Here is a 26,803-nt window from a genome sequence, read left to right on the forward strand (position 1 = left end):
ACAATAACTCACGAGTCCTCTTGGAACAGCGAGATGAAAATGTTCGCTGGCTAGCGTGAACGTCTCTAAAAAACAATACACAGTTGGATGTCTTTTGCGATTGTACAGAGGGGGGAAATGCATCTTGGGATGTGCGTCTTGGCTGGCTGTACCTTTTACAGGTGTGGCAGGAGAGCAGGTCTTTGTGGTGCTCGGGGTCCAGGATGCAGGCACAGAGAGGGCAGCTCAGGGCGGGGTCCTGGTGTTGGACGCAGGTCTCACACAGCAGGCTGGTGTGGTGCCACTGCCCGCTGGTCCTGGTTCCACACTGGACACACACTCTACAGTTCTGGGGGAAGGAGCGAGGGGGGATGGGGGGGGGGGGGCATGTTAACATTAGCGCACAGACACACACACACAGCATAGGTGCTTACATAGATGGGAACAATGATTTTCAGTATTATGCTATCAGGGATCCAAACTGGTGATGGCACTGGTGATGGCCCAAAAAGGTGACAACATTTCCTTTTTCTTTGAAAACAAAGAACATTTATGAAAATTGTTGACCTATTTTGAGGTAAAATCGTCTAAAACGGCTAAAAGGTGACAAGTTTGCAGTCCTGGCTATATCCTAATGTGGTTAGACTTAACTAGAGAGATGCTGTTGCAGAAAACACTGCAACCTTAAGGACTGTCGGATTGAAATGATCCCTAACATGAGCTGTTCAGCAGCACGGTACAACCGCCACCCATTAGTAGCAGACCAACACTGCACAGCATCTGCAAGGTCTGGGAGAAAACCAGGAGAAGAGAGGACCCCTCAATTCAAATTCAGCTAGAGGCACCCAAACTGGAGCAATGACTCATTCTTTTTTTTTTCTTCTCTTCTCTTTTTTTCCCCATTAATTTCCAAGTCATTCAGATGGCTCCACTCAGAACGAAAGTGCCTGGGCGAGACACAGCCGCCGCAAGAGTGGGGGAGGGGAGAGAGAGAGGGGGAGGGGGAGGGGAGAGAGAGAGAGAGGAGAGCACAACGAGAGAGAGAGAGAGAAAGAGAGTGTGGGGAGAGAGGACGAGAGAGCGAGAAGACAACAAGAGCGCGAGCGAGCGAAAGAGAGAGAGAGAGAGAGAAAATGGGGGGGGTGGGGCGCGTGTGAGCTGTGTTGCCGCTGCCTCTGCTGAGTCAGAATGAGACACGGTGGAGTGTGAAGATGTTCCTCCACCACCTGGCGCCTCTGTCTGGTCGCCTCGCGCTGCGGCCGCCGCTGCCACGGAATGCGGTTCGGCGTGACCGCCGCAGCTGACTGGCTGGGTGCGCTAACCAGACACCCGGATGAGCTGGCACGCCACCTGCCCCCCCGCCAGCGGATGAGGGAAAGGGCCCGCAGGCGGTGAGACTCCCCCGGCGCACACAGACAGACAGGAAGACAGACAGACAGACAGACAGATAGACAGACAGAACAGAGACAGACAGACAGACAGACACACAGACATGCACACATTCACACACACACAGACAGACAGACACGCACACACACAGACATACACGCACACACACAGAGACACACAGACATGCATACACGCACACACACAGAGACAGACAGACACGCACACACACAGAGACAGAGAGACAGACACACAGAGACAGACAGACAGAGACAGACAGGCAGGCAGACAGGCAGACAGGCAGCCAGACACAGACAGACATGCAGACACACACACACACACACACAGACAGAGAGACAGACAGACAGACAGAGACAGACAGAGACAAAGACAAAGACAGAGACAGAGACAGGCAGACAGACGCGCACACATTGTCTGAAATGCTGCAGGGGGCCGAGGCTAAACTGCAGCCTTTAAAAGAGCAGCCCTGGTGAGTCATTTCTTAACCACAGGAAGCACAGATACCAACCACCGGAAAAAGGTCATATTCTCGAGGGGTGGTGGCGGCTGCGTTTCTCAGCAGTGAATGTTAAGCGTGTTTTTAAAACCCCGCTGTTTTTGAAGAATTGTTTTGTTTTGTGTGTTTTGAAGGACTTCCATGTGGAAAAAGAACAGCGGTAATCGTTCTGGTCTTCTCCTCGTTTCGCTTAAAAGCCGTTGAAGTCGTTAAAAAAAGAAAATGTCAAAACTCTTGCACATCCCCAGTGAGCTGTGAGCTGATCCCTGCTTACAGACCTGGGACAGCTCACACTTTATAACACGGTGTTGTCTATATTAGGGGTGGGCATCGACGATCGATAATTGACCGATAAGGATCTTGGTCGATCACAAAATAAAACATTTGGTCGATCACAAAAAAAAAAAAAAAAATTTTTTTTTTTTTTTGTGATCGACCAAATGTTTTATTTTGTGATCGACCAAGATCCTTATCGATCAATTATCGATCGTCGATGCCCACCCCTAGTCTATATGTTTGACAGCTGGAATGTCCGGTCTCGTACCTGGCATCTCCAGCCGTTGGTGGGGATGGAGTCCATGGCAGGCTGCAGGCAGAAGGTGTGGTAGCCTTTATCGCACATGTCGCACACCAGCATCTTATCGTCCTCCCCTGGGTTCCTACACACGGGCCAAACGAGGAGAGAGAGAGAGGGGGGGGGGGGGCGGGGGTGAGACGTGTGGACACGCTTTGACCGCTCAACCGTTTTAGGAAACGTGAAACGGTTCAATCGGGAGATTCTTCTGGACTTTTTTACAGACTACAGCGAGATGAAATATCCATGTGGTGTGTTAAATAATAAACTATACTACTAAAATGTTGAGGGGGGGGGGAAAAAGAAAGAAAAAAAAAAAAACAGAGCTCTAGGGGTCTCAATGGTAATCCTCATCGCAGATTAACCTTAAGCTGACATGGGTTGCGCGGTGGGTTGTGAGTTGAAAGGTTAGCGAACCGAAGCCTCGGGTTGCAACATCCTCAAACCCACAAACCACAAGAGGCGGGTGGGAAGAAAAACACCAAGCCTACACTTTTGCACTTATGCCCAAAGGCCACAGAGATAGAGAGAGAGGGAAAAGAAAAAAGGTGAGAGGAGAGAAGAGGGCGAGATTGCGGGTGGTGCAGGTCAGATGTGTGGGCGCTGGGTGCGCTGGGTGGGGGGGGCGGGGGTGACTCACTTGCACGTCTGGCAGACCTTGCACTCGGGGCACTGCCATCCGGCCCTTCTCAGAGGGGTCACGGCCATGTCCAGGCACATGCCGTGGTAGTGCTGCCCACAGCTGGTGCAGAAGAGCTGGTCCGGAAGATCCCCCGGGCTGTCACACAGCGCACAGTTAGCCTCGTCTGGAACTGTGGAGGAGGAGGAGGAGGAGAGGAGGAGGAGGAGGGAGGGAGGGGGAGGGAGGGGGTGGTAGAGGAGGAGGAGGGAGGGGGTGGAGAGAGAGGAGGGAGGAGGCGGGTGGAGAGACAGGAGGGAGGAGGAGGAGGAGGGAGGGGGTGGAGAGAGAGGAGGGAGGGGGTGGAGGAGGAGGAGGATGCGTGTGTGTGTGGGGGGACAGGACAGACAGAAAGAGAGAGGAGGAGGAGGAGGGAGTGGAGGAAGTGTGTGGGGGGAGGGGGGGAGGGAAGGGGTGGGTGAGAGAGTGTAAAAACAGTTTCAGTTGGCATATCTTTGGCTGTAAGGAATACTAAAAATATCAAATCAAGCTTGTGACAGCACCGCTCAATATTCCATGCAGCGAGCGATATGTACATGACCCCCCCCCCCCCCCCCCCAATCCTGCTGGACTCACATCTGTGGATGGCCAGTTCAATATGATCCGGACAGAGAAGGGAGAGACTCCGGATGTCCTGAAAGGTGCCGGCCGCCCCCGCGCAGGGGTAATGGTACAGTCCAGCACATCCTTCAGCACAGCACTTGATGGATGCTCCAAGGCGCTTACAGTATGCACAGTGCTGGGGGGGGGAGGCAGGGGCGGGAGAAAGAAGTGAGATTAGAACTGATATAGATGTTGTATTCCCCAGTGACTTGCGGCATCTACGGCCAAACTGATAAGCTCCTACTGTGACAGGCAAAAACATCAAAAAGCAACGACAGATTCTTTTCACAGGAACCTTTGTAAAGTTTGTCCATAGACGGGCATTGTTTCACGGTTCACGCAGCCTTTCATGTTTCCGTTGAAAGGACCCATCCACTCAGGTCCTTGATCGCAATCTCCCTGTCACACAATGGTTAGCGCCCGCTAACCGCCGACGCACCGCCGTCCCCGCCGGGAAGGAAGGAGTGCCCCCAAAAATTCCCCCTCATCACCAGATCTCCGAGCGCACACACTCGTCACTGCGACTACTCTTGAGAACAATTGGGTGACATGCTGACGGTTCAGCCGACCGGGGGGGGGGGTGGGGGTGGGGGTGGAGGGGAGGGGGGTGGAGGGGTGTTCAACTGCCAACACAATCAGGGGGAGGCACCGTGAGCTGTACCGCCGCTGCTAGCGCTAGGAAGCTAAGCCTCCGTGACTGCCGCGGCGGCGGCCCCGCTGAGTGGCGTGACCTTTTCCATTTCACAGCTGAGAGAGTCCCGCTGCCAGGGACGACCTTTACCAGCCAGGCAGCCCTGATCCATCAGCACTCACCCCCAACCTCACCCCCCCCCCACCCCTACCCCCACCCACCCCATCTTCATAAACACCCCGGCTTCCCACTGCTGTCACTCGCTGGAGACGGCGTTACCTAACGACTGGGGGGCCTCCCGGAGTTCTCACCTCTGTGCTCCCTGAGTCGACGGCTCTGTCCACGTTGAGCAGCGATTGTCCCCCCGCGTCCTCGGCCGCCACCGCCGCCGCCGCGCACACGCCCTGAGACCACAACGCGCAGCGGTGGTGCGCCCAGCACTGCCCTGCGGTCGCAAGACAAGAGGGAGGGGGGGGGGGGGGAGAACCGTGTGAGGTGAGGTCATGCACTGAGAGAGAGAGTCATGTGTGGGTTAGTATTAGATACAGGCTACATGGCGCAGCACATCTCGAGGTGTGGACTCACAATGTAGAGCCCCCACCACCCCCCTTTGGGCACTTTACTGTGGAAAGGTAATTCGCTGATACTAGCGCCTCTGGCCAGGATTAACAAATGATTGAATTGAAACACCTCAGGGTTTTTTTTCGGGGGGTTGTAGGGTATGTGATTAAAGTCAATCGATTGCAACACCCCTTGCAAACCCAGGGCATCGCAGACTAACAGCCGTTGTAGATGGGGCAGCCGCATTCTACTTCAGGTCAGGTTTGAGTTGAGGGACTTGTGATCGGGGGGGGGGGGGGGGGGGTGGTGTCATCAGTCGTCGCTGCAGCTACAACTAACAGGTGACCTCAGAGGGGGTGGGGGGGGGGGTGGGGGAGAGAGGCTTGTCTCTGGAAGCCTTACCTGACTCATCGAAGAGAGACTGGACGTCCAGCTCCTCAGGGAGGCCGACGTGAGCGAGCTCGTCCCAGAACCTGGTGGCCGGGTCGGATTCCTCCCCATGGCTCTCAGCTCCACTGGAACAGACGGAGGAAGAGAGAGAGAGAGAGAGAGAGAGAGAGAGAGAGAGAGAGAGAGAGAGACAAAGAGAGAGAGAGAGAGATGGATAGATGGAGAGGAAAAACAAGATTAGCGAAGAATGTACAGATTAGTGAAGGAGATGATTGAAGATGAAGGGAACAGGTTGAGCAGGGATAAAGAGATGGAGCGGCATAGAGCGAAGCAATCCCAGACGCAACGGAGGCACGGAGAAGAAGAAGCGTAGGAGAAGAAGAAGAAGAAGAAGTCATTTTACTAAAGCAGAAGAAGAATTAAAAAGCCTGAGAGGATTGATAGATAGAATGAGCAGGAAAAATGGTGGGGAAGAGAAAAGGGGGGAACTAGGAGCACTAGGAGGGAGGGTGGGGTGGGGTGGGGTGGGGGGGGGGGGGTGTGGAGGAAGGAAGGGGGTCATCTTATTTGGCCCACACACAAGAGGCTGGCTGTTCGGTCTCTATAAAAATGTGCTGAAAAGGAAGTGTCGCCCAGAGTCCCTGGCCCTGGACGAGGGAGTTAGCGAGCGTGCGGAAAATGTGGAGAAGGGGGGAAATTAACATCTCAAAAGACCCCTGGATTTGAGTAAACACATAGCCCCCCCCCCCCAAACAGGCTAAACTGAGACGGGGACTAGCGGCGGTCTGAGGATGATGTCGGCGCGATCGCGGCGTATCGCTTTGTCATCGCTACACCTCTGACACGAGCTCGGCGGACGGTGTAATCCGTCCCCTCCCACCGCCAACCACCTCTCCTTTTGTTTATGTTCTTTCTCTCTCTCTCTTCCTCGTTCTCTCTCTCCCTCCCTCCCTCTCCCACATCTACAGTTTCTCTCCCTCTCCCAACCCTCCCCCCCCTCCCCTCTTTCCCAACCACTCTAAACCAAATCCCCCTCTCTCTCTCTCTCTCTCTCTCTCTCCCTTCCTTCTCCCCACCCTTTCTCTGTGTGCCTTTTCCCTTTCTCTTTCTCTTCCTCTCCTCCGTGGCAGAGTCGAGGCCCAATGACCAATCACACAACTCCAACACAACAATGCTTAGGCAGGCTTGGCCTGCTGCCAGGCCTGCGCTGCGCTCTCTCTCTCTCTCTCCCTCTCTCTCTCCCCCTCTCTCTCTCTCTCTCTCTCTCTCTCTCTCTCTCTCTCTCTCTCTGTTCATTACGTCACTGAGACCCCAGGGAGACGCTCGATTGGCTCCAAAGAGCCGAAACAAATTAGGCAGCTGTCCAAAGGAGTCCGGGGAGGGTCCTTTTGTTGGCACAGTGCACGTACACACACGTACGTACATACACACGTACGTACATACGGTACAACACACACACACACACACACACACACACACACAGGCAAGAGCCCACATGACCCTAGACTCCGTGTGTCAACCCTGGCCCAGGGTCCACAGCGGGCGGAGTGTTAATTTGGCTTTCAAGAGGACAGAGTGCTAATGTGACCTGCTAACTGGGAGCATCCATTGAGCCTCAGAGGAGTGGCGAATGTGACCGTAGCGTGCAGGGTGGGAAGGCTAATTCGACCTGCGAGGAAGACGAGTGATAATTCAGCCCTGGAGAGTTGCGAGCTAATGTATGGAATTCTCTCTGAGAATTCATCACATTAGCGCCGTGGGAAATGGAGCGAGCTGAGAGGTTAAGTGGGGTTCATCAACATTCATACTTTGTGCCTCCTTCCGACACACGAGTGGATTAAATACTCGAAGCTCTCAACTCATGAGATTTCCATACTGTACGTCTTCACGTCTCTTGGGGTTTGGAGCACTTAATCTACTCTTTACATCAGGCAAACACAAATTATTCAAAGATATTCCAAATAATATCAACGCAGATCAGAGATTACGGACCGCGGCAAGAGATCTCAGCCTCGACGCCTCGAGATCGGCCTGTTCTCCCTTTCAAATCAATCCATCAATCCAGCCCCGTCGTTCCGTTCCATCCTCCATATTTGCTTACAATGTTTACAGTCAATATATTGTCTCATTAGGGGGAAAAAAGGTGAGCCTTTCTTTTCCGTGTTGATATGTCAGCAACATATTGTTCGACCCGGGCCAATCCGCGAGTGCGTACGGAGAGGCCCGTTCCACAATAACAACCCTGCGCACATCAAAGCCGCCGTGAGCCAGCTCTCGCTTGGTGCCGCTCATTAAACGGCTACAGAGGTCATCACAGATGACTTGACTGAACCCGGACCGGGGTTCCCGGGCCCCAGCCAATGACGGGAGGCCAAACCCTTTGTGACAGCCGCGTCCCCCCCCCCCCACCGTCCCCCGTCCCCCTGCTTACTTGTGTGCACCCCTCTGTCCTGAGGTGGCCTCTCCGTCCCCGCCGCCGCTCCCCACGCTGGCCTGGTGGTGGTGGTGGTCGCTGGCCGAGCCTCCTCCCTTCCCCTCGCCCCGGCGGCGGTGGCAGAGTGGCGGGTCGAGGCCGGGCGTGGCGTGGAACGCTCGCAGGTCCCCCTGGCCCAGCAGACTGCGGCCGCCGCAGTGACAGAAGGCACAGAGCTGCTCGCTGAAAAAACACACACACACACAGAGAGAGAAGGGTGTTTAATTATAGATACACCAAATGGGACTTTGCTACTGTACCATGCATGTAATTGTGAATTAGGCTACGTCTCTTTAGTAGGGGGGCCTTTATCGGCGCAAGGCCGTTCATGCGTGCAGGACACACAGTCTAATATCGGCGGCGCGCAGCCTTGCTTTCGACTCCCAGACTGACGATACAGCAGGGGCGGAAGCTTTTGTTTTATCAACATCTACGCCATCAATCAATAGATCCGTCCGCTATCATTCAGGCCAACACCGCTTGCTTGAGCAACGAGAGAGAGACAGAGAGAGAGAAAGAGGGGGAGAGAGGGGGAGAGAGAGAGACGGAGAGACAGAGAGAGACGGAGAGAGAGAGAGAGAAAGAGGCGGAGAGAGAGAGAGAGACAGAGAGAGAGAGAGAGACAGCGAGAGAGAGACCGCGAGAGAGACAGAGAGAAAGACACAGAGAGAGAGAGGGACCGAGAGTGAGTGAGGGAGAGAGAATCTGAGAGGGAAATTAAGCAGGCAGTAAATATTTATCAGGTTTCTAAAGGCGGAGATGGGGCTGTTAATAAGATCCCAGGAGATGCTGCTGGCCTGCCCTCCATCACCAGCGTGGACGCGGCCGTCAGGCCGGGAGATTGATTACAACCTTTAACAGACTGGCACCTGGGAAGGAAGCGAGGCCTGGTCCCGCTCCCAGCTGATGACTCCATTTTGAGGAGCATGCGCAGGCAGAGATGCGTGTGTGCACAAACTTACATTAGCATGCACACGCACACAAACAAACACAGACACGCACAAACAAACACAGACACACACACACACACACACACACACACACACACACACACGCTTCCCATCACAGTTTTGAGGGGCGAGTAGTGCATCCTGTCTCTCACCTGCTTTTGGCTTCTCTGGTAGCGGGGGCTACGGCTCCCTCAGTCTCCCCAGTCGGAGGGCTCTGGACGAGGGGGGGTGAGGGGGGCTTGTCCTCCCCTGGCCCCTCAGCGGCGGTGGTCACCACCTCCAAACTCTCCAACGGCTGGGCTTTCGTCTCTGATGGAGACACACACACACACACACACACACAGAGACACAGACACAGACGTTTACAGTCAGATCTAGTCAGTCATGACTAAGCACAAAATCTCGTCGGTACATTTGCATTAGGGCCCGAGGTGATCAGAAATTAAACGTCAGGTCTGATTAGGAATGCAGCGAGAGTCTTCTGACAGATGCAGGCTGACAGAGGGCAGGTTGATCTCCTTCCAGGCAGTTTGCCCCGAGTCAAAAAACACACCCTTTGTTAGAGAGATGGATGGTGGGGGAAGATGGAGACCATATGCTCAAGTGCTGATTACTGTAAACCCAGAGGGAACCTGGAGGCTCGCACGCGCGCGCACACGGCACGCACACACACACACACACACACACACACACACACACACACACACACCAATAACAATGTTGACAAAAACACCAATGAGTCACATCTGACTAACACACTATTAGTCAGATGTATTACAAACATGACTCTGTATGACGCTGTATTAACGGCCTACGAAATCGTGTTTTTAAACAAGGCGACTTTGAAACATGGAAGTATAAGTAGACAGTTGGACCCGGGAGCCTCGGTGGTTCTGGGTGGGTTAGGACACGTCGTAGCCGGGCCGCCCCCGGGGGACCTCTAAGAGCATTCTGTCCATCTCCCCGGCTCGTTATTTTGATGAACGTTTAACATGTCACACTGCGAGTAATTGAGGGTTAAACGGGGGGGGGGGCCGTTTTGTGTCAAAGGTCTTTCCCAGGTATGTTCAGGGCCTGGGGTTTGGATTTGAGGGTCAGCAGTGTATGAATAACCTATTGAGAAGGTTGCTATGGTGACGAGAATAAAAGGGAAAGGTACGAGGGAGTTAAACGCGTGTTGACGAAAAATGAGAGTGAAACACGGGATTAGTACAGGGGGCATGTCACAACGTCTGAGTTGACCTCTTCTACCCATATAGGCTGACTACTCTTGACCTCGGCTGCACACAAACAGCACTTTCGGGGGGGGGGGGGAAACTAAAGAATTATTGTGAATTCAATTCTGCCGGCCACCCTAGAGTGAAAGCCAGAGCCCATTGACACTTTTAGTGGAATGCGAGGCACAATGACAGAATAGAGCGACTGTGCAGCCTGTTCTTTACAACCGGGAACTCGACAGCCTTGAACAAACCCCAAAAAACATATTTTTTAACATCCTTAATATCCAATTGAATCGGCCCAAAAAATCTTTTTGTCAAAAACATCTTTAGAATTGGGAACTTGACGATGTTAACTAGGGACGTTAACATTTGGCGTGTAAAGTAATTCCTAACCGGTTAGAGTACATCTAGTAAGTAAAGCATGTCTATTTCCCATTCCACAAATCATCCATGTAAACCGGAGGAGGGAGAGGAGGAGGAGGATAGGAGGGAGACAAAGAATGAAATTGGCGTATTTGTCAGCATGTAGGCCTAGAGATGGAGCGTGGTCATTACAGCGTTAGCAGGGAGTCTACACAGACCAACAGCGGTGGCCCAGGCACCTGCACCTCCCTGTTAAAAGACACCTGCCGGAGGTCTGTGCCAGTAGTCCAGTCGTGCGCCTTCTGTGTGTTGGCATCGCATTCAGGCTTTCATGTAAAAAGCTTGACTTTAAGGCAGACTTTAAGTACAGACCTATGCAGTGTTTCCATTAGTGACCTTAGACTGTGGCGGCCCATTTTGTCACACGTAGTCTAATTTGTCCCAGTCTCATAATAAACCGAAAATATTTTTATAGCGTGAGCGCCGGCACAATCTTCGCACTGGCAATCTTCGCAATTCGCACTGCATCCAGCCTACTGTAGGTCCATACGATTTACCCCTATCAATAATCGATAATCCACCCCACCGCGCCCTTGGTAAAACATGCAATATACAATCAGAATACAAAAGCCGGGGGGGAAAAAAAAAGAAGAAAAAATTGCCTTCACTAAACTTAGAATTTCTTTCCTTTTTTTTACAGAATAATTACTCGAATATTGACAAAAAAAACATATCCATTGTTAATATCAAAAGAATAGCCCAAAAAGTGCCCCTCAAACCACCTTGTGCTGCTGTAAGGTAAAGAGGAGCTGAGTAAACAGACAGGCAGCCGCCTCAGCACCACGACAGCGCTGCTGAGATCTATGGGAACTAGAGGCTTTCTGCGTGACGTGACACACACACATAAAAAAGCACATAAATGGGTATGGTGGAGGGGGGGGGGGGGAGACTTTAAAAAGCTTTTAGAGGGCATTAGCCTTGGGCTCTTTCCCGCTGCACCTCAATGCCAATCTCAGTGCAGGAAGAGTGGAAAGAGAGAGAGAGAGAGAGAGAGAGAGAGAGAGAGAGAGAGAGAGAGAGAGAGAGAGAGAGAGAGAGAGAGAGAGGGGGGGGGGGGCAGGGGGGGTAGAGAGAGAGAAAGAAGGAAAGAGAGAGAAATAGAAGAAAAAAAAAAGTAGCCCAGCTGCAGCTTCACGGCTCAAGTTAAACCCTTTCAATTACAGCCCAGAAGGAGAGGCATGGGGTGCCAAGAAAAAAGCTCATCCATCCATCCATCCATCTCCCTCTCCCTCCGTGCGGGACTGGGGTAGGCTTCTCTGGGGTAGTCTCTAACCCAGCCTGGATGTGTAGGGTGAAGCTCCATACCACACACGGACATCCATCACATCCCAAACCAGACCAGAGGAGAGGAGAGCAGAGTAGAGGAGAGGAGAGGAGAGGAGAGGAGAGGAGAGGAGAGGAGAGGAGAGGAGAGGAGAGGAGAGGAGAGGAGAGGAGAGGAGAGGACAGGAGAGGGCAGGAGAGGAGAGGAGAGGGCAGGAGAGGAGAGAGGAGAGGAGAGGAGAGGAGAGGAGAGGAGAGGAGAGGAGAGGAGAGGAGAGGAGAGGGCAGGAGAGGAGAGAGGAGAGGAGAGGAGAGGAGAGGAGAGGAGAGGAGAGGAGAGGAGAGGAGAGGAGAGGAGAGGAGAGGAGAGGGGAGAGGAGAGGAGAGGAGGAGGAAGGAGACTCACCTGTATCCTGAGGGACACCCCCTGACTCCGCTACCTCGGTCCCATCCATGCTGTCCTCCTCATCCACGACCGCTCTCCCTCTGGTGCGCCCCCTGAGAGAAGGGGGAGGGGGGAGGTGGAGGGAGGTGAGAGAAGAGAGTGAGAGAGTGTTACTGCCTGGGTTGGCCCCCGGGAAGGGTGGGGGTGGGGGTGGAGTTTGATCATGAATTAGTTAAATATAGTCACAGCTGTCACCGACTCTTAATGGAGGCACTCAGGCCGCTGGGCTCGGCGGCGGAGTGGAGTGGGGTGGTAGGGGAGTGGGGTGGGGTGGTAGGGGAGTGGGGTGGGGATTTCTGCTGGTACAGTAGACGGGCAAGATGGGACTGTGAGGATGACCCAGAGAAGAGTCCAACCTCTATTTCGACCGATTCCCATCGCGTTTCATTTCAAACAACTACGCATCACAGTTAGACAGCAACCTGGGGGGGGTATTCCATCAACGTCGCCAACACGTTGTCGTCAACAATCCAGGTTTATTTAGATAAATCCCGCAAGATTTAAAAAAAAAAAATTTATATTATTTATTTATCATTTATTTTGATAGGTCTCTCGAGATCAAAATAAGCCTGGATTTTCCTTTAGCGATGTTGATGGAATCATAGTTCAGAAGGGGTTCATTGTATGAAGCCCCTTGAACAATCTCAAAACAAAACAAAGTAAACACGTCACTCGTCATCGGGGGATGTCTTCATTCCAAATGAACTCTGCCTCATAAATAAGGAGGCGTGTTAAACAACTTCCTCAAAAGAACCGCACACGAACCCGAAGCCAAGCCCCATCATTTACGTTCCCAAACGGAATGACAACTCATTAAAACCCCTCGGCTAATTGAAGTCTAACAGGCGAACGGCATTTCCAAGGCCAACGCAGAATGCATTAGGTAACAAAAAAAAAGCCAGGTCATTTATAAAACGCCACACACAAACATTCTATCATCAATCTGGATGAGAGGCACGGTAGGGACGTGTGGGTTGCTGCAGCCTATAGACGCAGGCCGTGAATTCGGCCTAGTAGCAGAAAAGCCACATAGCAGCATAGCAACAACCGTAAGCATGCATGTCGGGCTTGATTGTCAGCATGCCCATCCCCTCCCATTACAAGTCTCTCTGGGGAGCCTATAGACTAACCCCCAAATAACTTGAACATTCGAATTAATCCTGCACAACAGCTTTACCAACTTAAAAAACTGTCATCGCTTGTCCTCCTTCCTACCAGCTCAGAGTGATTTGAGGACGAATTAAAAGCTGCTGAGCGCCGGCCAGCTGTATTTGCTTTGATTTGCGACCCTCGTCTCGTGGAGAGAGTTTGACCCAACTCCTATTTCCACCTCCTGTGGAGTGGCTCCAGTGACCCTCTCCTCGCTGCTCGCTCTTTATTTTCATTTCCATATTTTCCCCGGGTGTTGTATGTCTCGCACGCCAGAGACGCCATCTTGGCCCCCTCTTCACCCCTCTCTCTTTCTAGCATACATCCCCTTTGATGAGGAGAACGTCCCTCGTGACACCGGGGCACATTTAAAGACACTCGGCGTTGTGACGAGTCGAAACTCGTTACCAAGGCGATGTCCTCCTCCTTATAGAAACCCGCAGACGACGGGGCAAACAAGCACATCGATGCACCCATGTGTGCGCTACACACGCATACACGCACGCACACACACACAAACCACCACCAACATAAACAAGACCCATTCCTCCACGAGACTGAGATCTGTCATCGTCACAGTCCCTCCCAGTAGGAGAGCTTCGTTAACAAAAAGAGAAAACCCCACAAACCGCCATGCCAAGGTGCTAATTGTCATGGACATAAATTAAACCGCAACATGCACAGTAAGCCCGCTAAATGGGAAGAGTGAGCACAGTCCAAATGAGAGCGGCGTGTGTCTCGGGGGATAGTCAGGAGGATGCGGCGGGAGGGGGTGGGGGAGCGAGGGGGGTAATTTTCGATGCCACTGGAGAGAGAAATCACAATCGGCTCCCAGCCAAATCAACTCCTCCCTCCAAATGACTTCCCCACTCTAGAGATAAGCGAGAAGACTGAAACGCTAGCCTGAATGACAGAGCTCAGGCTCCAGCGTCGAGTGCATGGGGAGCTCTCCTCGTTTCGGCTAGACATTCTACCCAGAATGCCTAGACATTCTAATCTAGAATGCTAGACCTCCTACCCAGCTCTCATTCGCACCGCACATCAAACTAATTCAACCCAACTAGTCATGGTGCCGACAGATGGTGAAAGGGAGAACAAGTCGGCAACCGAGCAAATGTTCAGACTTTTTATTCTGAAAAACGTAAACAAATTGGACCTAAAAGGTTTAAGCTCATTTGTGGGTGGTGACTTAATTTATTTCAATCACCTTTAAAAAGAGCATTGATTCAAAACACATTGTTTTACTGAAAAGTTGCTGAAAATCAATGACACACTCGCTAGACAAGCCAAAACATTGAGTCGCAATGGATTCGGTGACTTACATTTTTCAGAATAAAAGTCAGAACATTTGGTCGGTTGCCGACTTGTTCCCCCTTTCACCAGCTACCGTCACATAACAAGTGTGCCACAAGGCCCGACATAGTCTGACTAACAACAATCTCTAGGCCTAGGCTACATAGGCCTAGCCACAAAGCTCTAAGCAGCACTCACAGGGAAAGACCTCGGAGCACAGGAGCATCCCTGTGATGGCGTGCATGTAGATAAGACAACGCAGATTAAAAATGCATCATTGTTCCCAGACATCTCCTCTCTCTCTCTCCTGTCTGACAGGGAAGATGGAGGGTGTTAAGAAGGGGCTCTGGTGCCCAGTGTTTGCAGATGAGGGGTATGTGGATAAGGCATCTGATCTGACCTACCATCGGCTAAATCACGTTAAATTAATTCCCTTAATGAGCAGGAAGAAACAGAGAGGCCTAGGCTACATTTACAAGCTTGATCGTATGCAGTAACAACGCCGTGATCAGTTCCATGTCGCCTCTGTGTTCACCTAAGTTACCGTTTAGCAGACGCTACCTCACTGTAATTGCAAATAAACAAACCCAGGGCGTCGAGTTTCAGTGTGAAAAAAAGAAAATATAGCCTTTTCTTTCTGTGACAAACCCTATAAGACTGGAACTACCAACCCCCCATACCCTGGCTGTGCAACGTATCCCCACAATTCCACCACCAGGAGAGGGAGAGAGGGGAAAAAAAAAAGAGAAAGAGGGTGAAAATAATGCTGTGGTAAGTAGTCCCAGCTCTGAGGGAGCAGGCATGAAAACCTGGCGTGGATTACAGCGGAGTGGAGTGGAGCGGAGCGGTTCAGCTGGCTGGTTGAACAATCCCAGTGCATCCCACAACCACAAAAAGTGCTACAAGGTCCTCAGAGCGGACGACGGACGTGCATACGACTAATATGGTTCCAAAACATTGACTGTTTGGTAAACACAACCGGTTCCTTTTTCCTCAGCTTGCCTGTAGCACCAGTCTTCTACTTCCATGTGCACCCCGACTCTGCTTACCAAGACAACGCAATTAGTCATCTAGGGTAAATACACCAAGTACCTCCCCCCGCCATTTAATAAGGATGCTACCTGAGACGGTAGCAAATGAATTCTTCCCTCTCCTCCGTCCCAGGGGATCTATACCATCATCACCGCCAGCGTGTCCCAGAAAACTGATGCAGTGAGTCAGTCGGCGAACGGAAAGGATGCATGACTGCATGATGATACCCACAGCCTGACCGGCCGTCCCGACGCTAGCTAAAAAACGGTGACATCTTATGAGGCACCAAGTGAGCTCTTCAACCGCCAGTCATGACCAGCGTGGACTAATGGCACATCACCATTGACACTCATTGTCACCATCGACACCTTTACAGTCCCTGAATCACTTGCCCAACAACAAGACTTGAAGGCTAACGGGACACATTTGCCCCCCCGTTTTGCCACTCCCACCAACCTTGCCCCACATACAAACGATGACCCAGGCCGGCCAGGGTTGTCTCAGGCCATCTTACAGACGTGGCATGAGCACGTCGTTATTTGGCTAAGCCTAATAGGATATTAAATCGTTCACTGGGGACAGCGTAAGAAGATTGATCGAGGAGACAAGCAAGTAAGGAGAGAGTTAAGGATCTTGTGGGCATCATATTACACAGCAGGACTCTAAGCTGCATTATGTGTTGCTATGGAAATGACAAAGAAGCCAAGCCCTACAATAAAACGTTTTTGTGCTTGTGCAACCTGTATTTATACTGTTGTGCAGCCCTGTCATTATTAGCCTATTGAATGCATCGATTCGAAGTAGCTCCGAACAAGTGAGTCTGCGAAAAATGTGATGGTAATCAAGTACAATACACTCGACGACTACACTGAGTGGGTGTTTATATCGGGGGTGTAAGGAAAAACCACTGAATGGCCAACATCCTCCAGTTCTCACAATAAAGACAACACAACTATAGATCAAGGTCATATGGCAGCACAGCTCTCACAAGTGCAACCATCAGGAAAAGGTTTGAGTTGGCCTGAAATCCTACCTACCTGTACACAACAAGACTGAAACACCCTGGTCGTTAACTACTGTACAGGAGTCAGACAGCCGTCACGGTCTACCGTACTTTAATCCTTCACCCAACAACAGCCAATGTGGTGGAGAGTTTATGGTGTTTGTTTTTTAATATACATACTTCTTTCTGGTCTTGGATGTGGCTGCGGGTGGCGCGGCCGCCTGGGGTGCGACGGAGGAGGCAGCATCCTTGCGCGGCCTGCCTCTGGGGCGCTTGTCCGTCTGGGCAGGGCTTCCTGTGGACGTGGCCCCTGTGGCCCCTGGGGGCAGCGAGGGCCCCTGGTCAGAGGGCTCCACAGTCTTATCCTCTGATGACATTCTGGACAAAGGAGGATAAGGGGGGGGGGGGGGGGGGGGGGGGGGGGATTGTGAATATACTGAATATAGTTCCAACACAGTTGTTTGTGTACAAATACCACATCTTTAATCAACACGGATAATCAGATAAGCTAATGAGGAATTCCTGAAGACATCCTAAAAATACAATTCTGACCCGTTGTGTGTCTAGAAGACTACAGCACAACATTTGCCATTGATGATATTTGCCACCTGTTCTTCTCAGTTGAAGGACTGTGCAGCCAGCCGCCGCATGAATGTTGGTAGTTCACCTACCTACTCTCTGCGTCCCTGAGCTACTGTGCCATGCTGCCGTCTCCTCTCTCTCTCTCTGGATGACCCTTCCTCCTGTTGCCTGGCTGGCTTCAGTTCTTGCCCTCCTCTCCTTTCAGCCTCCAAGGTAAGGATCTACTTACCACAGAAATTCTCCCCTTTCTATTGGTTTGCTACCATTTATCCTCCTTCCCTTTCTATTGGTTTGGTCCCCCACCCCTCACCATTTCTATTCATATTCTTTCAGAGGATAATGGTTAACATTTCACTTTAAGTTGCCCCTATACCTATGTAGTAACTCATAATTACAATATGGTTAGGCCTATATGGTAAATGGGGCTGAGCGGTTCATGTTAGGCCTAATTACCTGTGACTAACTACAACATTATCACTTTATTCTTACTTACTTTAATCTATTATTGTGATTTTGTATCTTGCTGCAACACCAATGTTGAAGAACCAAAGCCAAAGATTTTCACTCTTGTGTATTTGTGTTAGATTGGATGTAATAAAATGAATTCTGATTACTATTAGAGAAATTACAGTTACTACACACAGGCATACTGTACAAATTCTGAGTATTTGTGACTGACAGTCAAGTTTCAATCTCAGAAATAAACATTATTATTTTATAGACTCAGCAGCTCTGACTGACTGTGCCTCTTGGTGATTCTCACTGCGGTCTTTCAAAGGACTCATCGTGGCCTCCATTCCTCTCCGTTATTGAGGCAAGATGCCAATGCAGCAGACACTGCTTTCTCCATGAGCTAAATGGGATCCCTCCCTCCACTATGCACTCGCCATATCCTGCTCTATGTAAACAGGGGGACCTCAGATTGATATGATTGTCAACTGTGTGTGTGAGAGCTGAGCTGTTCACAAAACTGTTGTCAATACTCAATCATTTTTGGCCAAGTCACACTGAGCCATAGTTGCAACAGCAACCCGAATCATGGCACTTAGGTTGCACACAAATACATAAATATGAAAATGAAACTCACCCTGGCAAATTAACGCTGAAAAAAACCCAAACACTTCAAGATATGTCACGCTTGTTTATTATGTTGTTCTTTCTTGCTGAAAGTTGAAATTAGGCTAAGTCAAAACACTCATCAGAAGTGACGTTTGATCCAGCTCATGCAAGCACACGCTTTCTCCTCAAGTCTCATATCGAGGGGGGAAAGCATGCGCTAGCATTAACCTGGCCCGCCACAAGAAGAAAACGGATCTCTTCTGCTGAGTATTTAGACTTCATTTCAACTTTCCGCAAGAGGGGACAATACAACAAACTAGTAGGACATCGTGAAGGAGGTTTTTCATTCAGTGACAGACAGTGTGCGTCAGTGTGTTTTTATGTTTTTTCGTCTATGTATTTGTGAGCAACGTGAGAGTGATGCAGACTCAGGTTGTTGTTGTTGTTGCAACTAACTAACTGAGCCTATGGCTTGCATAGGCTTTATTTCTGGTGTAGGTTAATGCAAATATCAGCACCATACCATGAACCATTGGGGTCAGTTGGAAGTACAGTACAGGGACTTAGGGAAGTTCTGTATGCTTTCAGCTGGGCCATGTACCACCACGTGAGGTGACATCTGGTGGTTCATTAATCAAATCATTGTAGGATGTTTTACGACAAGCTGATCAAAAATAAAGGGTGGCACAGATGAGATGCTTGTGGACCTGATTAAACCCAGTGTACACAAGCTAATGGAAGGCAACGAGAGAGACGTGCGGTGAATGTCACAGTTGCAATTCAGTGACACTTGGCTTTTTCCCCCAAATAAGGTACTTTTTTGATTGATTGATTGAAAACTTTATTAGAATGTTTGCAGAAGTAGGTACATGAAAGTACATATTACATGCAAGGTCAAACTAAGAGGATAAAAACCCAAGAAAGCCACTGGCTTATTTCAATTGGGGTCCTTGATTTTCTACTGCATCACGTACGCCTATGAGAGTCTCATTTGGATGGTCTTTGGGTATTGCCTTCAGTCTCTGGCAAATGTAGAGTACCATACTTTGTTCCACCCAAGACTGTCTACGGTCCACTTTGTGACATAAAACTGTGAATCAAATTAGGCTGAAACATTGGTCATTCAGGCCCTGAACACAGCAAAGACCTAGGTTCTAGGCCCTGGACAATCTAGACAATTTGATGGCAGCTACTAGATTGAAATCAAGTGCAACACTGAAACACAACTGTGAACATTTCAAACCTGCAAACTGCGACACTTTAAATGAATGTGCAACAATAACACTATGTGCAATATGACAAGTTGACAACCCTCGGGTACATAAGGTTCAGAGATAGGAAATGTTAGAATAGGTATAGCATAGCATAGCATAGAGTACAGCACAGTGTTTTATTTGTATAGTATAGTATAGTGGATAGTGTACATAGCCTTTATTTATGTAAACCAGCTCTTTTCCCTTCTTGTTTTTAGTTTTTTTTTCCTAGCACCAGGGGAGCCCCCCCTCCCAAATTTCGTTGTTTGGTACCTGTACTATATCAATGACAATAAAGACCATTCATGGTGGTTATGTGCCTACATAAAGTAGGTTTTGACAAGACAGACGAAAAGGCAATTATGATGAATATTACATAATGATGCTGATGAAAGTTTGAAAGACAATAATCTCTCTAAAGATCACCAAGAGTACCAACAACTTGGGATGGTCAAAAGAGGGGAGTGAGGTGGATCTATAGTGAATCTGTAAAGTTTGCAACTTGAAATTTGGAAGCTGTTTGATATACCTTCACCCCAAGACACAAGTGGGTAGTGTTAGCAGCTAGCTACAAAAGCACAAAGCAACTGCATGCCCAGATCAACTCGCTAGCTAACACTAGCTAGCTCGGTATGGTTCTTTGTAGTCTTTGTTTAGCCATTGTAACGCAAGTGGGGAGGAATATGATGTGAACCCTGCAAGTAGGATGGGGATCTATTCCACTTGTGTGTGGTATGACCAACAGAAACACACTTGTTAATGAGTGATTGTGTGTTTGATGGACAGATGTGGTGATCCTTTAGCTACCTAGCTAACAAAGCTAGCTAGTTGGCTGAACTCATTTCCAAGGACTCAGCAAAAACAAAACATCAACACAATTATTGCACACACACAGATCTCTCGTCTGCAAGTCTCTCGCAATATCGCTCTCATTAGTCCAAGTCACTGATCACAGTATTTCAGGTATGCAGGGCAAACTTAAGACACTACTAGTAACAGTTAGCTGGCTACCAAACAGGTTAGATAGCTCGCTTTAGCCAGGGCTCTCTCTCCCATGATCAGCTCACTTAACTAGCGACAGTTCAAAGCAAAGGACACGTCTGAGCTAACAGAGGCAGAGCCACCTAAAAGAATGAAGCTAAGAGAATCGGAGTCTAATAAGAATAGAATAGGGAGGAGAAAGAGAGACATCAAACTCATGCAAGAGAGGGAGTCGCATTGTTCATGCATTACTTTTTTATTTATGGATCAGATGTATGGGTTATAAATGAATTGATGGAACGCACTGCCCCTGCTAACGCCGTTACAATGTTGCACTTTTAACACATCGAACGTGGAACGTTCGATGTGTTAAAAGTGCAACATTGTAACGCCGTTAGCAAGGGCAGGCTTCCATCAATTCATTTATAAACCATACATGACCCAGGCTAACGTTTATGTGCCTAAAAAACATACTTGGGGACATTTGGGGACCAAATTTGGGGACCAAGGCGGCGACAAAAACCCTCGAGCTTCTCGAATAGCTACGGCTTGGAAATAACAGTCGAAATTAGCCCAGCTAGCTATAACTGAATATCAATATGTTGCTCGCTTAGGATAGGAGAACTTACCTTTCAACCCTAGGAATAGTGAGTTATTTTCTTCATGTTCCAAAATTGTAAGAGCTTTCCTTTTAGCTGCTAGTTATATCACTTTGTAGTGTATGTATTCGGGCAGATATTCGACGGAGCAGCTAGCTTGGAGCTAGCAGCTACCAGGCAACAACACCGCAGTTACTCAAAAAAACCATCTACGCATTCACCCGATAATCCCGATCGTGGAAGCGTCCAACTTCATCCATTTAGATGCAATTTTTTCAGAATGTAAATCCAGCAAAGAGCAGCTCCATTGCCTCCCCACACACAGACGCAATATGATGGATCACTTTCCTTTCTCCCAATGACAGCAGCTGTCTGTCGTCGCAGAAATACGAACGAAAAAATTCAGTTTAGCTTAAGCTAGCTCGCTACTAGCCACATACTAACCCCCAATTCTGGGTAACTATTTGATCATTTTCTGGGAGGAAATGTGTGTAATATGTAATATCCGTATTCCACAGCGGATGCAAAGTCCAAAAAGCAGGGGAAATCGACACGAAACCATCAAGAAAAGGCTTAAATAAAACGATGCTATCGTTATATTTTCGATACGTTGGGTTTTGCCAACTGGTTTCTGTTTTTCCTTCAGCTGCGACAAGCGGCGACTTGCGTAACTAGCTGTGATAAAGCTGGCGAACTAAAGACTTTAGCGTTTTAGAAATTCAACTCACAAAAAAACAACAACGCGCATTTAACGCTTTAACCAAATACGTGACGGTGGCTAAAAAATGACAACGGTTTCTCCTAACATCTAAAAAAATTAAAGTTGTTGAGCCTCAATGTACTCTTTCACCGTGGCCATGTTTAAGTGGCACCGAATGACCGCCTATTGCTGGACTCCCAAGAATATAGGTCCATATTTCGCTGCATTAATCCAACGGGAATAATTCACATGGATCTTATTAACGTTTCGAATGTGCCTTCGTTTTACTTCGAATAGTTTATGAGGAGAAAACCACACAGTGTGACAACCGTTTACAACACATTTCTAGAAAAATACTCCCTGTTGACCCTGCGGAGGGATATGGGCATTTAATAAATAAGACGAGTGCATCGGGATACATGTAATATGTGGCGAATGGATGTCGGAATGGACTCCTAGGATGGCAGAATGGATGGCAGAATGGACTCCTAGGATGGCAGAATGGATGGCAGAATGGACTCCTAGGATGGCAGAATGGATGGCAGAATGGATGGCAGAATGGACTCCTAGGATGACAGAATGGATGGCAGAATGGACTCCTAGGATGACAGAATGGATGGCAGAATGGACTCCTAGGATGACAGAATGGATGTCAGAATGGACTCCTAGGATGTCAGAATGGATGGCAGAATGGACTCCTAGGATGGCAGAATGGATGGCAGAATGGACTCCTAGGATGGCAGAATGGATGACAGAATGGACTCCTAGGATGGCAGAATGGACTCCTCTGCCCTAAACATACAACCCTGAGAGCCCTAGTCGTCTGCTGGTTTTTGCTTCGACCCAGTAATAATAATAAAGCTCCATCGTTGAATCTGCAGTGTTGGGCTTTAGTGCTGGTCTGGGATCCCCGTGGTCAGAGTTGAGAAACATCGCAGCTGGATGAATGGATACATGTCTGGTCAACTGGCAATAATAACCAGTGGGCCTCATCTTAATTCGCCTCATCTTTTGAGAGTATTTCTGGACAGTGCAGTGCAAAGGTGATAGTTTAATACTAAACAATTTATATCAATAAGCTTTCGGTATACTATTAGAGCAGAGTCCTGCAGCAAATTGAACATGCATTATCAATCACTTTCCTTTTGCCAAATGACTATTGTCACAAACATGCCATGTGCTTTCTCCTTTGCCTTATATCTTAATTGTAGTTGGCAATAGCCTTTAACTATGAAGCGAATTGTGTTTGTTTGTAATCCCTCAAATCATTAAAATCATCATTCGATGAAAGAATAAACCTCTGATAACAGTTTCAAGACAGTAAAGTATGTGTACAAATTGATTATTTACAGAGGAGAAAAAAAAGAAGGTGATGAAATCAATCAGATGTTTCTTCAAAATGTATCACATTCAGAACTTATCGTGCAAATGGACTGGTGCATGATGGGACCTCTCTTATTACAGGAAGAATCTATTTCACTTGCCCATGAATAGCCTATAGGTGGTCTCACTCATCTACTTTTGACTGGGATAAGATTTTGAGAGCCAGCTGCATTGGGTTGATAAATATTGCCACCATGTGGTTGTACCAAGTAGGCCATACACATGTTGAAGTGGTTTCCATCCGTAGAGAGACAAAGATATTAATTACACATTCGATACAACTAACCAGCCAGCCATCAGGATACTACCAGTCTACATAAGAGCACTGCCATCTGTCTAAATGTGATTATTGATATCATATGCTGTGGAAAACAGACATAGAGACAAATATCAACTCTAAACTAAGACACATTTGAACAGCAATTGTAGAGCTGGACCGCTGTAAAGTGAGAGGGACATGTGGGCTATTAGATGTTGCTTATGCAACCCTGGGACAGTATACATTTCTACAGCTAAGCACCATTGGCCTAATTACCTTTGTATATGTGATACGGTCCAGTATTTTCTTTGTTGTTGGATAATCATTAGGCCTACATTGCTTGGGATCCCACATTAATAGTTTATTAGACAGTTGTTCTTTTTTCTTCTTCTACATTTGTTTTGTGGAAGGGACAGACTGCCAAATAATTCAACAAGATTGAGATTGTTACACTTGTACAGAAAAGTTATCCTTTGCTTGCTAATGTTGCTAAGGGAAAGAGTAGGGAAACCTCTGGAACAAGTGCATAGACGACACACGAGAGAACACCACTTTAGCAACAGATTGGATTACTCTTAGTATAATATTTTGTTAAAAAAAGAAAGAAAGAAAGAAATAATTCTAGACTACATCCAGCAGACAATCAGCTATATTTAATGGCAGTAAAACATTGCGGAGAAATAAACATTACAGTATAAATAAACAGAATATTTGTGATTAGACAGTATTTAAAGGAATGATTTTTGTTAACTACCAAAATGAGGAAAGGGAAGGTTATTAATCTTCTGGATACTAAGATGTGGTTTTCTTTGTCTTTTTCATTGTGGATACTGATGTTTGTTATTTATTTATTTTGTGTTGTTTTGAAATGGAAAACAAGTGACTTTATGTCAGATTCCTGTGTCTTTGGGAGAGAGCCATGTGCATTAGTTTATTTATTTATTTTGTGTTGTTTCAATATTCAGAATGAAAAATTATTAGTACTGTTGATACTGAAATGTATGAATTAATTAACTGGATTATATAATTTAATAATATATAATTGTTCTCTCTTGAGAGTGACGGATAGGGGTAGGACATGATAAGCTTAGGCTTCATCCTCCCTTTCGAACATTGATAGGCCTGTACTCTTCGTATTAGTTATTTGTTCTTTTATTATTTTAAATCATGTTCGAAATAAAAAAGATTCATTCATTCATATTTTACTGTGCCTCTGTGTTATTTTGTGCTACTTATGCCTCTATAATCTCCTTTTTGTGGACAACCTCTGTCAATTTACTCCTGGTTTTAGGTAGAGGGCAGTGTTACACTACGAAAACCTTGACTAAAACATTGAGTGAGCATGTCTCTCTTACAGTTTTTTTCAATTGCTAACACATTAACATGACAAATAAAGCACAATCATTTAAACTGACACTCACAGAGCAAAACCCGCAGCTGAAGTCTCCAAAACTAAGCAGATGTTCTGCTTTACACCCAATTTGAATTTCAACATAGCAACTTTTTGCAACACCCTGCACATGGCTCTCTCCCAAAGACACAGGAATCTGACATAAAGTCACTTGTTTTCCATTTCAAAACACTGCCAATCAAAATGCCACGCCCATGGACTAATTGGCCAATACACTTACCATCTGGCCAAACACCTCATTGCTGAATTGTCGACTCATCGATCAGGATGTAAACACTATAAAAAAGACCACAGGTGGGTACCTTTTTACAACAACAATGGAAGCCAACATAGCAGTGAGAGGAAGAGACAGAGACAGAGGGAGGGTGAGAGTGAGAGGTAATGGGTAGAGCTGGAAGGGGAGGGGAAGGACGAAGACAAAGTAGAGGACAAGGAAGAAGACAACTTTCTGATGAAATCCGGGCCATGTTAGTTGACCTGTTACAAATCATGGGTTGACAATGAGAGAGGCAAAGAGTCCAGCCCAACTTGAGGCGATTTAATGTTGCCTCTGTCATCCGGACATTTAGACTTGAGCACAGGTATGTAACCACATTTTCATTCACAAATCAGGACTCCACAAAGCACATTGGAAACACCAGTTGTTGTGTGACACAACAACAAGAAAAAAATAACTTCTTTAGGCTACACTGACCAATCACTATACAGTATATATTTTTTTTCTTCCTAAAGGACAGAGAGTCAAAGACCTAATAGTGGAAGGGTTCGAATGTTCAGTGAGGCATAGGAAGCAGCAATAATCAACTTCATTTAGGCAAATAAATAATGCAATTAGCCTCCGAGAGATTCAAAGCCAAAAACACAATTTTCAACAACATCTGCCAAGTCAGCCTGTCCACATTGGCCCGTATTCTCCATCGAAACCAAGTGTACATGAAGCAGCCTACAGGGTGCCTTTTGAGGGAATTTGTGAAAGAATCAAAGCTCTGAGACATGAATATGTGGATGTAAGTACAAGACTGACTACAGTACACTACACGCAGTACAGCATTTTTCCCAGTGTACTGGACTACACCATATTGACTAGTATTTTTTGGATGCTAATGTCGCCATATTGACTAGTATTTTTTGGATGCTAATGTGGCCATATTGACTAGTATTTTCATCAATGAGGCTGGCTTCAACCTCACAAAGACCAGGAAAAGGGGAAGGAACATCATTGGTCACGGAGCCATTGTAGATGTTCCTGCCCAACATGGCGGCAACATCACAATGTGAGCCACCACCACACACTAACACTAATGGTGTCCTCCACCACCATGCCAACCGTGGTCCATACAACAGAGATCCACATTGTCACATTTTTGGACAGACTGCACGACATTTTGATACCGCCGGGCCTAATGGAAGACTGTCAACGCATCACAGATATGTTGTAGTATGGGACAATGTCAGCTTCCATCAGGCAGCCCTGGTCCAAAACTGGTTTGTTGACGAACCACAATTTCTTGTTCTATAATACCTTCCACCCTACTCTCCATTTCTCAACCCAATTGAGGTCAGCCCTATGTGCGCATGGCTCTTCTGCAGGCAATGGAGGAGGCATGTGATGATATTGATGCGGGTGCTATCCGGGGCTGGATACAACCCTCTAGGCGCTTCTTCCCTCAGTGTCTAGCCAGAGAAGATATTCCCTATGATGTTTATTTTTTCCCTTTTTTTTTAAATTTTATTCTGTATATTTCTTCCTCAAAGTTTTGTTTTCTGTTTAATGTATTCAATGGAGAGAGAGCATATTTTTTTGTTCACACAACTGTCATTTATACTGTATGTGCTGTGTAAATGTTGCACTGATTTGTTGTGGAGAAAAATAAAAAGGTTTTGTTTCAACAGTATATTTGAGTTTCTGCATTATATTTCTGTAGACTTGAACAATCTCTCACTGCAGAGTTCTCTGCATACAGAACAATTTAATTTTGACAAAGCCCACCAAAGACGAGAAGTG

At 47.8% G+C, this 26,803-nt stretch overlaps 1 protein-coding gene across 1 annotated transcript in view; it reads right to left on the minus strand.

Moving 5' to 3' along the window:
- kmt2cb (lysine (K)-specific methyltransferase 2Cb) overlaps window positions 1-21,157 on the minus strand; it is a 73,393-nt gene extending 52,236 nt beyond the window's left edge. The window contains exons 1-11 of the mRNA XM_080547079.1: window positions 21,076-21,157; window positions 16,752-16,949; window positions 12,056-12,147; window positions 8,896-9,052; window positions 7,752-7,976; window positions 5,333-5,445; window positions 4,681-4,814; window positions 3,712-3,874; window positions 3,097-3,268; window positions 2,427-2,541; window positions 153-328 (exon numbers count right to left, since the gene is read on the minus strand). Of these exons, the coding sequence (XP_080403205.1) occupies window positions 153-328; window positions 2,427-2,541; window positions 3,097-3,268; window positions 3,712-3,874; window positions 4,681-4,814; window positions 5,333-5,445; window positions 7,752-7,976; window positions 8,896-9,052; window positions 12,056-12,147; window positions 16,752-16,948 (1,544 nt within the window). The 5' untranslated portion in view covers window position 16,949; window positions 21,076-21,157. The remainder of the gene's footprint in view (window positions 1-152; window positions 329-2,426; window positions 2,542-3,096; window positions 3,269-3,711; window positions 3,875-4,680; window positions 4,815-5,332; window positions 5,446-7,751; window positions 7,977-8,895; window positions 9,053-12,055; window positions 12,148-16,751; window positions 16,950-21,075) is intronic.
- Window positions 21,158-26,803: the final 5,646 nt, after the last annotated feature.

Source organism: Nansenia antarctica, assembly GCF_963989245.1.
Source record: "Nansenia antarctica genome assembly, chromosome: 16".
Taxonomy (NCBI): Eukaryota; Metazoa; Chordata; class Actinopteri; order Argentiniformes; family Microstomatidae; genus Nansenia; species Nansenia antarctica.